Genomic DNA, 13,260 nt, shown 5'->3' on the forward strand with positions numbered 1-13,260 from the left:
GGCACTCATCCCCTAGATGTCCTCCAGTAAGAGAAATGTGCATGTGCACTTCAGGGCCAGGGCGCAGGCTGTCATCAGACAGGTACACTAGGTCACCAGCTGTGGGTCACCAGACGTCATCTGCAGCACCCGCTCCTTCGGTGGTGTCGGGTCAGCATAACGTGTTTTGTCCAGTGTGACCAACAATAGATGGATGAGCTAAAGGTATAAAGTCCACTTTTGTCCTCAGTGACTACAATAAAATTCAGTCCCACTTCCACGTCAACCTTAAGTCTGTATCTTAACATACACATCGAAGAGACTGTATTTAAAAAAAAAAATCTAATATTATGCTTTTGAATAGAGAATTTACCTAAGTAAATAATTATTTTTAAACCCAAGATTTAGGCAGCTTTAGTATTCCACATTATGCTAATGTTTGACAATTACTAAGTGTGGGTATCAGCCAGTATTTTTTTTTTAAGTTTAATTTAAAGCAATTTGACATGGAAAGGTTATTACTTTAGTTGCCAATAAAAGCTGTACTTTTAACATAAGTGTACACCAAGCCCTAGGGTATGTGACTATTATCTTTTCTGCAATTATGTGGTGTTCTACATAAATGTTAAAAAAAAAAAACTTAGAAATATCAAAAGTACTAACTTAGATACAATATAAAAGTTGAATAGATAAAATGGGAAACCCAGCTCCTGCAGACACAACACAGGTTGAGGTTTCCTCCTAGAGGTAATCCTGGGAACGACGCCTTCTGGCTTCGCCCGAAAAGAGTGATTCCGGCACTACCTTCCCGGCACAAACACCAGGGAGGCTGAACATTGATGTCTTTTCTAAATATTCCAACTAAATACAGGTGTTTCCATTTTGCAACTTCACCGGCATTCCCCAGAAAGGCATCTTCTTTCTTTCCTTTTTTTTTCTGTGTCTTTTTTACTAACAGAGAAAAAGATCTTTTTGTTTCTTTACCATCCCTCTTCAGTTTCAGATTTTATATGAAGGGAAAGAGCAACTCATCACCCACTTGAGAGCTGTGTCACAGAAGAGACCCCCACGCACATAGCGGTGAGTGAGATTCAAAACCCAGGAGCGCACCAAAATCACAGCCCGAACTCCAAGTCTGTGCCACTTAGACCGAAGCACCCAGCACAATCTCCACCGCCAGTGAAAAAAAAATCAACCCCTTCCTCGAGGAAACAGCCCCTGCAGGGTGGTCGCGCTGTTCGTGGCTTCCCCAACCTGTGGAAATCCCCCAAAACACTCATACAGAGGTCCCAGAAGACCAGGCACAAAGCCACCTTCTCTCGGTAAGGCCAACGGAGGTGGCCGTAGTCACCCAGGTCCATCTGGGAGGAGACAAAGATGACACTGACTGCTGCCTCTGCTGGGGGAGATGAGGGGCAGAGCCAGGGCCGCACAGTCGCAGGGAGCACCAGCATCTCCTAGTGTCCCACGAAGCTCCAGCCCCTGGCTCCAGCCCTCAATCGTGTGAACTTACACCTCCCCTCTGCCCTTCAGCAGGAGAGCCCAAGGGGTAAATAGCTTGGAGTGAGACAAGCTCTATACCAAACATTTATGGCTGCTTGATTAAGAGACAGTCTAGATTTTTTTTGTTGCTGTTTTTAAGACAGTCTGGGTTGTTTTTTTTTTTCTGTCTGGGTTTTGTTTGTAAAGTTAATTTGGAGCTTGTGAAAGTCACAGCATGACCCTTGTTGACTGAAAACTCTTCTCTCCAAAAACACCCGGCACCGAGGCAATGAAAGCTCGGCCTCCTGCAACGCCCTGCCGGCATATTTCGGCATTAACCTGCAGCAACTGTCTCCAGACAGGAGAAGTGAGTTCAGCCTCAGCAGCCTGCAGCTCCAGTGCCAATTGCAGTTCATGTTTCAGATTAGCTGAAGTTTGTTATTTTACACTTTAGGTAGGAGCTGCAACGAACTTTTCACCAGCGACCATATACAAGCCCCTCTAGGATGCCTTGGAAGAGCTCCTGATGAGTTCACCAATGTTTGCACATTAACCTCAGGAGGCGAAGCCAGCCGGAGGGATGTGAGAGCTGCACCAAGCCCTCCAGAGCATGACACAAAATGATGCAAGTGTGGGAGCTAAGAGAGAAGAGGTTGTGTGAGCCCAGAAAAATAATAAAACATTTAAATCCTTAATTGTTTTTCTTGAAGATTTATCCAAGATGGAGCTCTCCGTAAGCTTGTGAGCTTGCAGAGCATTGTCAATAAATTAGATCATGCACACAAGGCAGCAATTTCAAGCCAAAAAGCTCTAGCCATGAGTCGCTTAACAGCAACACTCCCCAGAAAAATGGCTCGAGATGAAACATGAGATATGTATTAATTATCAATGGTCTAATAGAAAATGTAATGAAGACAAGTATCTTCTTGCACTTTATCCATGATAACGATGATAGTACGTCAGTGAGATGCATACCTTACAACGTGGCGGTGAATGTCAAGTCTGAAGCCATTATAGCAATTCACCACAATAACGGCTAGCCAATGCATGGACTTGTAGCACTTAATCAAAGCAACGACATTCATCCACAATTATTTATGTTATGGTAACAAAGAGCTGCCAAATGCAAAACAAATGACATGAGGATTTGCAAGTGGATTCCTTCCCGTAAATTCTCCTTAGGTTATGCTTAAGGGCCATCAGGATGGAAGACTGTATAAATTCAGGGTTATCAACAGTGTTGTTATTGTGCCACGTTTTACAGCCTATAAGCAATGAACCCAGTGCTACAGCTGGAATGAGCTCTTTAGCTGGTGCAATCGCATTGACATCGTTGGAGCTGGACCTGATATACACCTGAGAATGATCTTCAGGATTTTAACAGGGGAAAAAAAAAAACTGAAAGAAGATTTTTACTTGCATCTGTCTATGCATCTGCCTGAAGACAAAAACCCAGTTGTACCAGCACTTATACATGTATTTAACTTAAAATATGTGAGCAGTCCCTATTCATTTCAACGGGCTTTGGATTAGAGCCATTATAATTACTAAACATGATTCTCTGTTAAATGCAGTACTTTTCTCGTAGGGGCATTTATGTGGGTGTTTGTATAAAAACACTGTCAAAAACGAAGAACAGCAGTAAATATAAAATGGCAACATTCAGGTTCAAATGCAATGAACTAATTTATTTTTTTTAACACTACATTCAACTGTTTTTCACTACTCACAGATGTCACTGAAACAACTTGAATGAAAAAAATAGCCTAAGAACAATACACTACACAGACCAGCTAATATTCATTGCTTTAAAAATGCCCCCCATTAAACTAAATAATAGCCAAATCTTACTGCAGTAAATGTGCCTTTATATCATTAAATACTAATTTAATAGAAATCTGAATGCCTAGCGTAAAACATCAAAATGTTTTAAATGAAGGATTGCTTTTTTTTTTTTTTTTTGGCCTTATATGAGTCTCCAAAGCAACATCTGAAAGAAGAAAACAACCCTTTCATATTAGCCCGTCGTTTATCCACATGGGCCCAAATTGGAATATAGAAACTCAATTATATACCTTCCAAAGTCAATTGGGCAATGGTACCTTTTTATTTTCAGGAGTTATCTAGAGCAGACAGAAGTCACCATGCCGTGAAGTGCTGGGCACCCGGGGGAGACGCTGAAGGAACCTCGCTTGGGGCCTGAAAGCTTTTTCCTACCTACTCCCGGCAGCCTAAAAGGCTTTAGAGAGGCTGCGGTGGAGGACAGCGCGGAGGTGGCTCTCACCACAGGCTCTGCCCACCCTCGATGACCAGATTGTGGCCCGTCATGTAATCGGAGGCTTCGGCCGCCAGGTAGACCACGGCGGCCTGCAGGTCCGTCGCCTGGGCCAGCCGTCCGGCGGGGATATCCGCCAGCCAGCGCCGCACCAGCGGCCGCAGCTCCTTGGACTGGATGAGCGGCGTGTCTACGATCCCCCTGGAAAGAGCGCACACGCTGTTACTCTCATTCACACCAAAAGGGAAGCCAGTGCTTAAAGGAATGCTAATTAGGAAAGAAAGCCACCACATAACACAGAGGGAGAGCCCCAAGTTAGACCTCCTCTATGGTTACTAGAAGTCATAAACGCAAACTTTGGTGGTGATTTTCTTTCTTGCTGCCTTACATCACTGCTGGACAGATATAGAAGTTTTCTTTTAAAGTGAACACACCTAGTGTATCCTTGGCTACTAGAGGTGCCCCTGTACTTTTAGGTTACTCACGTAATATCCAATTTCCCTTTTCCTGCAGAAACAAGCACGTCATGGGAATCGAGAGCGACTAGAACCGTTTCTCTCGCTGTGCTTGGGAACCCTCTCCCTTTTACCAATTTATTTTCTCGTTGCTTCGCAGCATAACGTTACACAGCGTGTTTGTACACAGCCCAGACACCGAAAACAGCCCAGCTTTCCACACGTCAAAAAAACACCGGAAACAAAAGCCAGCACCTTCCCCAGCCCTAGACGCTCTTTACAGAAAAAGAAGAGGCAAAGGTAAGTGCAGCTCGCTAAGTGCAATTCCCCGTAAACGAATACCTCGAGAAATCACAACACATTTACCTGCCTTGCCAGTTCTACGTTAATGAGTGACTACACCATTTATTAAAACTCTGCTAAGTTCATTTTCTTCAGGTGCCCTGAAAATGAGTGATGCTATAGAAAGCACAGTACAGGACCAACCTTTGGCTGGCTTTTATGACTTTAACGCAACTGATTTGTCATACTCCTCCCTAACAACATATTTGTATTTTGTGAAATGTATAATTTTTTTCAGCCCCTGAACAAATATATTTACATAACTGTGTCTAACGAGAAATTACATTTAACTTCTCAGAAATGACAATAACTAAAACCTGAACTGCCAATTCCACTTCATTAGTGTGGTAGAAATGCATTCCAAATGTTAATAAAAATTCCAACATGCTGATAAATTAGCGCTTCTAAGGAGCATGTGACACCTTGGTTAACATATTCAACCTCAATTATATTTCTCTTCAGCACCCTGTTATCTGGAACCTTTGCTGGCAATCAGAGGTGCTGTTTTTCAGCGGCCAATTTTCTAGATAATGTAGCTTATCAACACTGTGGGTAAACTTGCCAATGAAATCAGGCTGCACTGAACCACACACACGCTAATTGCATCTCTTTTTTATGCATATTTACAGACTGTCACTTCAAAGAAATCAGTGGCCCATTGAGGCAGCCAGTTAGCTGGAAGAATTGCCTCTTGCAAATGAAAATTAGCAAACAAGCTAGTGATAAATATGAAATGAACAAAGTATAAAAATACTCGTTTTGTTCTGAAACTTCATCGGCATCCCAATTTATACTTCCAAGGAAATAATTTTTTGCCACACACTGGATTCTGGGTATGAGATTTACCTTTTGTTTTAAATGAAGTCTGAAGTCTTCTATTTGCTCTAGTACAAAGTGGAACTAATTCAGACTTCCCCCCAAACGTTTCTGTTTTCACTAATCGGGTAGGATTTAAATATCAGCTTTATTTTTTACTGTAAATATCAGTAAACAGCGAAGCAGTTCAGGAACACTGAGCAAAGCAGCTTGGTTAAGCTCTGGCGATGTAATAAAATCAAACAGGTTCCAGGACAGGATTGCAAACAGTTCACTTATTTCCCCTAAGCACAATCTCCTGCTCTTCCCCTCACTGGACCAAACTCCTTGAGAACTGTTTCTTCTTTTTTTTCTTTTTTTTTTTTTTCAGAGAGAAACATGCTTTGAGCAGCAGACGTGAAATATGTCGGACTCCTTTCTCTTACATGTCTTCCTCTGTGCTTACAAAATCACTGGCATAATCCTTCTGGCTTTACACTATCAGAGATGAGAATAAGACCCATACTATGCTCTTTTTAATTTACATATATACTTTAATCCAAAGGATTAGGAGATATGGACGTGGATTAGGAAATATGACACAAGTTCTTCCAACATAGCAAGTATAAATAATATAGATTTTGCTAAAATAAAAAAAAGTTTCCTTTTGATCTATTTGAAAAACTGATCCTTGGTCTAATCACTGTCACCTATACATCACAAGATTATATCTCTTGGTGGACCTTTCTTTAATTTTGCTTCAAGTAGTAAAAATTTTGATGCATAACAATAAAATTCCTTGCAAATTTTGTTATATAAATGAAGGAAAAAATATAGCACAAAACTTAAAGTTGCAAACACACATACTGATGGCACTATAAATATTAGGCATGTCATTGATACTACACATCTTCTGGGAAAGCTTTGGTGCCAAGTTGGGCAATTTAATGTTGTCGAACCCTTTTAGGCAGATTTTAGTTGGCTCCTAACCAGTTCCAGCAAAGACAACTGCCAATGCATTAATTCCCTACCTCATCTCGTATGCAGTGCTGAGCCTATCAGTACTTTCTGTTGCATGTCAATGTAATATCAAACTGCTGGTTCCTTAACATTAGATATGAGCATCAATATTTCATTATTGATACACAGGACAATTTGAAGCATTAGGAAAAAAAAACAATTGCCTAAAACATTTCCACTTCGAGAGACACATTAGGAAAAATATCACTTACCAGATACTTAACTGGAATTGTTATGTGCGTTCAATCCCCAAATGAGAGCAAAAAAAGATTCCATCTGCGTGTAACTTGATTTCTTTCAGATGAGTTATTAATTTGAATGAGTTAAGTACACTCCACTTAATCAGGAAGTGTTTAATCAAGAGATCCACTTAATTGGGACATCTCCCAAGGAATTAGATTTAAGTCCAAAGACACTCGCCAGCAACAACTGCTGCTTAATGGGGTAGCAATGCTGCTTAATTGGGACGCCTTCAGGTGCACCCACGTCCCTCGGGGAAGGCTCCGCCACCTTTTTTATTTTGCGCGGTATTACCTGCGTGACACAGCTACGAGGGCAATGGGAGAGGTGGCCAGCAACGGTGGCCCGCAATCCAGTCGAGGTTTGAAAGAAATCTGATTAACGAGTGTCACGTTATTAATAACCCCGAGCTAGGGCAGTGCTTTGCCCTCAGAAAATACTAAGCTAAAACCAAAACCGGGCTGTATCGGAGAACTACCTAAAGCATGAGGCTTGCCTGATTGGCAACAGAAGCCTGGAGGTTCAGTTTCATAAATGCAGTAAATCATGCTAAGGACTCTGCCATAACATTTTACGCATTCATAACTTTTATGCATCGCTCTGCATAAGTTTTATGCACTCATTAAAAAATTAAGTTGATAAAAAGTGACCAGATAGGAAGGGGGAAAAAAGGCCAGAAGGTTTGCATGGTGAAATAATGTCTGAGGCCAGACTGGAGTATCTGGAGCTAGAGAGAGAAGCACGCTGAGAGTGCCGTAAAGTACCGAAGCAGCTGTGTGTGGGAAGAGCAAAGGACTTAAGGGCGCTTTTATGTATTATACTTATCCCCGTACCAGGGCTAATCCTATATTGCCTCTATCTACTTCTGTGCTCCCCATAACCCCCAAAATCCCCTCCTGTTATAAAACGGCTAGTTTGAATGTCTACGCTCAGGAAGACCTGTGCGTTTGGGACAAACCCTCATTTTTCAGCCCTGCAAAGCACTCCAGTGACATCGACAGATGCACCGTTGCATTAAGGCTACGGCTAGGCATTGAGCACTAAGCCCAAGTGAGCTGCCGATGCCCCTGTGCCTGGATGAGTCTGGTCTAGAGACACGACGCAAGATTTGAAGGTCTGGTGAGGTTCTGAGGATGGGTTCAAACCTACACTTTTTTTTTTTAAATTCGGGGCGAGACTGAAATGCATGATCACCTCTCACATAGGGTAAATATTTAATCAAGGCAAGGAATAGGCGACATTTGCTTTCGGTGAGGAGCAAATCGGAGAATGCACAAGCAGCCACGCAAACCGCTGCACCGTTCCTTGCTTTGAAACCCTCCCCAGAGCTCCCCGGGCAGTCCTCGGCCAGGGGAGGCTTGGCTAAAGCTTTGAAATGATGGGAGGAAAAAGCTGCCTGGTTTCCACAGCCTTTCACTCTGCTTCCCAGCTCCATTAGCCAGAACGGCCATAGCTAGAACAGACACCCTTGAAAATAGCAAAAACATTTGTCCTCTATGCACCCTTTATGGCTATTTCTCCATGCACAAAAATCCCACTTCCTATTATAGGATTTTGAGCTCACAGTTAGAGTGTAAGAGAGGTGAGGATGATTAAAATGCAACCCTATTTTGGCTTAAAAAGTAGAAAAAGAGAAGCGTGACACTATTTTTTCTTCATGCTCTAACTCCAAAAGCATAACTTCTTCAAATGTATGTTTATAATTTATATGGAACAATGAGTTTTGATTATTCATTGGATAATTTTAAAATTCATTTAAACCCCTAAAAATCAGTAATTTCTCATCCGAGTGCCTTCGAACCATGATTGCAGTGAACGCAGCACTAGTATCCCACCTCCATTAGTAAAGATTACGGGTTTGCTTTCAAGCACAGCTCCTGCCCAGTTCTGCTGAGCTTCACTAATTCCCTTCAACTCCTCTGGCTCCTAAAAGCCAGTGCAAATTCACTAGACCTACTTGTGAGAACACTATTGCGGAGCTGTTAGCATTGGCATGGGGAAAATCCTATTAAGAAGTAAGATGTTATTTAAAGAACCTGTGGATCACAGAGCAAAGGAGGGACTCACCATTATAATTAGCAATAAATAATCATAAGGAAGACAGCTAGCACGAGGAAGTGGAGAGCAGACCGACAGTAAAAACAGGCACTTGCTGTCGAGCTTTGTGGTTTTTTTTTTTTAATTATTCCACTTTGTGGATTAAAATATGTAATTTGTTTTTCCTAATTTGCTGTACATTGTATCTTCATTATTACAATTTAACTCCTGGGTTAAAATCCTGCTCTTCTTTCTTACTCTGATTGACTTCAATGGTCTACGGAATTTGACCGCTTCCAATTAGCACTATCCACTTGGGTTTCTGCTCAGCACTATCATGTGCTGTTAATTGTTTAATAAAATGACTGTGTTGTGCATGTGTGAGAAACGGGGAGAGAAACAGTGTACACGGCAAAAAACTTTGCTTCACAAATTAATACCATAAAATAAAACGTACAGCTTTAAGCCTTCAAAAATAAGGAAAATGTAATTTGTATCACATATATATATATATATGTGTATATATATTTATTTACAAAATTACACCTGGTCTCCTGTGATTGTCAGAGCTGAACTCAACTGAGTATCTCAATTACAGCAGTACAATGTGGCTTTTAAAGTGCCTATATATTTGTCTCAAGCAAAAAGGGGAAAGAAGTATTGTCTATTAAGTGTCAAAAGCCTTTTCTTTAACCGCAGAAGGCTTGGACAGACTAAGGAAATATTTCATCTGGAAGAGAAATGCTAAAAACTACCCTTCACCTTATCGGAAAACCTATTATCAAATGCTAAAACCTCTTCTTAAATCCCTGAGTATACACAGCAACAGAGCAGACTTGGTTCTAAGTATTTAAACCTTTGTTAAGGAAAAGACAACGTGAAAAGGGATGCAATCCACCTGCTAATTAGAAACTTTATTTTCCAAGATACTGTTCATTTGAGCTTTTTAGAACATTTCATTTTCTTTGTACTTTCAAAATGAGACTGCATTTTACTTACGGGGAAATGCAGTTGACTTTTACTCCTCTGTCAATCCATTCAGTTCCTAACGTCTGTGTTAATTTTACCACCCCAGCTTTCGAGGTGTTGTACGCTAACTGCTTCTGTGGGTGCGGAACTGGTAGGGATTCAGAAATAGAGAATTAGTTAGTCTCCAGAAAGGAATGTGCGTCTAGAAGTTTAAGTGCTATATTAAGACGAGGTGTTTGCCATTTACCCCGATACCTGGCAGGGAGCAACAAGAATTTAGCCACCCATCTCATCACAAAATTCTAAATCTGTATTTTCCCATCTAACATTTTTTGCCTCAGTAACTGGGCAGCTGAAAAGAAAATGGAGAAAAAAAGAAAAAAAAAGAAATTAAAAATTCTGGGTTTGGGAAAAGCCAAAAATATTGCATTAAACATACACAGGCAGCTATTTGTTTACAAGATAAATAAATATATATGCATGTACACATGCATATATTATACACATACTGTATGCACATTTATAGATGATATGTATATTATAATGCTAATGTAATATAATATAATATGCATGCATAACAGATTTTATATAACATGCTATATTATATATAGCTCCCTGAAACAAATTATTCTGCTTAATTTTTAAATTAGTCACAGTCTGAAGCAAACACATCATATTATCTCCTCAGTGTTTGTATGGATGTGAGCAAACTCGTGTCCCAAAAATTCAGAACACCCACCACTTTCAGACCCCAAAGCTTTTGCAAATGTTTCAGGGATGTCACATGTCAGTCATGGAGGAACATGATTAGCTTTGCTAATGACAGCACTGAGGTCAGCGCCATGCGCTTGGGGGGCTCTGCCCTCCGCGGTGCTCACGCCCCTGCAGCCTTCTTGGGATAGCTGCTTGAGGACTTGTCCCCAGCGGGTGCACGCTGTTGGGTAACAACGTACCCTAAAAGCATGGGAATCATTTGAGCAAGGTGTAGCAGGCAAAACCCATAGCATTTTGGTAAAAGACAGCATGTAAGCAGAAATGGCAACTGGCATTAAATTCATCTGAGCTTCTGAAGTTAAGCTGTTCTCTGTCAGCACTATCCATGTTATCCCAGCACTTCCACATGCTTTTATTACCTAAAACTGTTGCTTTCAGGTGTGCCATTTGAAAGAGCAAAAAAGAAGAAAGTAACAAATGGCAGTGCCCTCGAGTTAGCCAAAAGCCCAAAAGCCCACAAAGTGCACGAATAAGGACCTTTGCCTTGAATATAAAAGTCCATAAATACATTCAAAGAGCATGCAGGATTGGGGCCACAATTGGTGGTTCGAGGTTTTTTTTTTGGCATGTGCTGAAGGTGTCGCCAGAACAAGAAGACCTTTTGCTTGCTAGGAAGGGAGCGTTTCACACTGCGCCTCCCTCTGCCAGCATTTCCGCCCCACTGCTTTTTTGTTCAAAACTGAATCCTCCTCATTTCTATGGCAAAACTAGTTTGCCCTTTGTGCGTATCTGTCACCCCACAGATGCAGCACTCCGTGAGGGCTCTTGAAAAGGAGTGGAACGTAATTTCTTGATTAATTGCTATGCATCAGCTCCAAGTTACGTACAACGTCGGTAGTTAACCCCTATAACCTCCCAAAAGCAGTTCTTTGCTGAACTTCCCAAACATGTCTGTCTGTGATAAATCATTCAGCGTTTGCTGAGAGGATAAGAGTTTTGGCACCGTCTTTGCACTTCTAGCACGTGTGGGTGAAAGGAGCAAGTTGATGCGAGCTATCAGAGGCAGCTTCCTGATCTGGGGTGGCTGCTCAGGCAGCGTTTGCAAGAGTCCCTCCGTGCGAGTGCTTTGGTCTTCACAGAAATGGTTAAGCAAGGTAATTCAGAAGATGCAGTTTCCCCCTCCTGTGACACTTGGTCCCTCTTAATCAAAAAGGCTCAAGAACGAGCTGGAGGGTGTTAGGGAGCTCTGGAGCTGGGGAGTCCGTCGCTGCTGAGCGCCCAGCGCCACATCCTCCTCCCTGACTGCAGCCGTCCTTCCAGCTGCGCTCTCATAGATGGAACAGAAAATCCTAAACCCTCCAAACTTACACAAAGAGAGACAAGATCTTCTGAGTAAAGCCACGTCTTCGGAAGTGTTACAAAAACAAAGGAATTAGTAAGGGTTCTGGAAAGGGAGGACACTCGCTTCATTACAGAGAGAAGATGGGAGGAGAGCAGATAAAAATGCTGCCAACATCAGCTGCATTACATTTTTAAACACCTGACACTATGTTTTTGCTGCCTTGTTCCGTGCATAAGGCTCCTAGCCTGACCTTGAAGCAGCCATGTAATGTTAATGAGAGGAACACACAGATATAGGAGACCAGATCGCTTACAGCTGAAGATCTTCACTGTAAAAATTACAGATCTGAGTTACACCTGTATAAGTCGTGCAGAGCAGCAGCCGTCTCGTCTCCGCTGCTGTAGCATACGTCTGGAATAATTCCAGCCAAATATCAGAATCAAAATGCACATATGCAAAATATATGCAGCTTTTCTTCAATTAATTAAAGCTGATTCGGAGCAGCGTATCGGAAAAATCACAAACAAATCTCCCTACCCTGCTAAGAGTCTCCTCATTTTCCTGCCTCTCTCAGGAAGGACTCAACCTACCAAAAAAAAAAATATCCCCTAACTATTTCTAGAAACATTTCATACTATGCCAGTTGGCCAACATACTTAAATAACCAACCAACCAACATATTTATTTAACATTCAGCAGATGGACATGATATGAACATCGTAGTTTGTAGTTGTAGTTTTATAACTACTAGATTTTTCCCATGCCAAGATTCAAACAGGTTCAGAAGGTAAATGCATCCTGGCCTGTCTTAGCTCCTAGCCTGACTGTGTCCACATACATTAACTTTTGGTGACTTTTTGATGCATCTCATGGTGTCCTTCCCAGTTTGCTACCACGGGAGTTGCTTCCCAGGCTTCATTCCTGCTCCAGGACGATAACGCCTCCAACACGGGTCACAGTGGACCTCACGGTGGCCAGCAGGCTCCCTATGCCCCTTCACCAGCTGAGGACACCCATCTCCGAACCCGGCCGGTGCAGCAGAGCAACGGAGGGGCCAAGCTTCGCCTGAGCCCACGAGCGCACTCGGGAAGCGCCTCTCCTCTAAGTAACACCCAGTCCTTCTCAGCAACAAAAGCAGGGCCGAGAGCAGCATTTCCAGCCAGCAGGCTCTCAGCTGGGGCAAATATCCAGCGCTTCATAACTTTCTCTGACACAGAATACCTCCTAATAAATTTTGCTTTATTATTATGATGTGGGCTGTGGCAACCCAGGCCCGGAGCAGAGCCCCACTGCGCAAAGTAGAGCACCAGGCGTTTGAAGTTTAAAGATTTACGTTCTTTTTTCAAATTATTTTTGTTTGGGAGATTTTGTAACTCTGCAAAGTTGGGCAGAGGGATGGAGCCCGGGTTTAACCGTAAGTAAAACAGCTGGTAAAGACACTTGAAAAAAAGATTAACAACAACATTAAAAATGCATTTTTGAAGAAACATTTAAAGTTACTGGGTAATAAACTGAACAGAATGTCACAGAATGTCAAACTGGGCACAGTAAAAATAAATGTTATTCCCAAGGAAAATAAAAGACTGCATATTTATGTAACATTCAGCAGA

The 13,260-nt window shown here is 41.9% G+C and overlaps 1 protein-coding gene across 1 annotated transcript in view; it reads right to left on the minus strand.

Annotated features, from left to right (window-relative positions):
• Positions 1-3,423: 3,423 nt before the first annotated feature.
• LOC104140966 (D-threitol dehydrogenase-like) overlaps positions 3,424-13,260 on the minus strand; it is a 28,436-nt gene continuing 18,599 nt past the window's right edge. Inside the window, exons 7-8 of the mRNA XM_068907223.1 lie at positions 9,625-9,742; positions 3,424-3,937 (exon numbers count right to left, since the gene is read on the minus strand). Of these exons, the coding sequence (XP_068763324.1) occupies positions 3,742-3,937; positions 9,625-9,742 (314 nt within the window). The 3' untranslated portion in view covers positions 3,424-3,741. The remainder of the gene's footprint in view (positions 3,938-9,624; positions 9,743-13,260) is intronic.

Source organism: Struthio camelus, chromosome 14 (genome assembly GCF_040807025.1).
Source record: "Struthio camelus isolate bStrCam1 chromosome 14, bStrCam1.hap1, whole genome shotgun sequence".
Taxonomy (NCBI): Eukaryota; Metazoa; Chordata; class Aves; order Struthioniformes; family Struthionidae; genus Struthio; species Struthio camelus.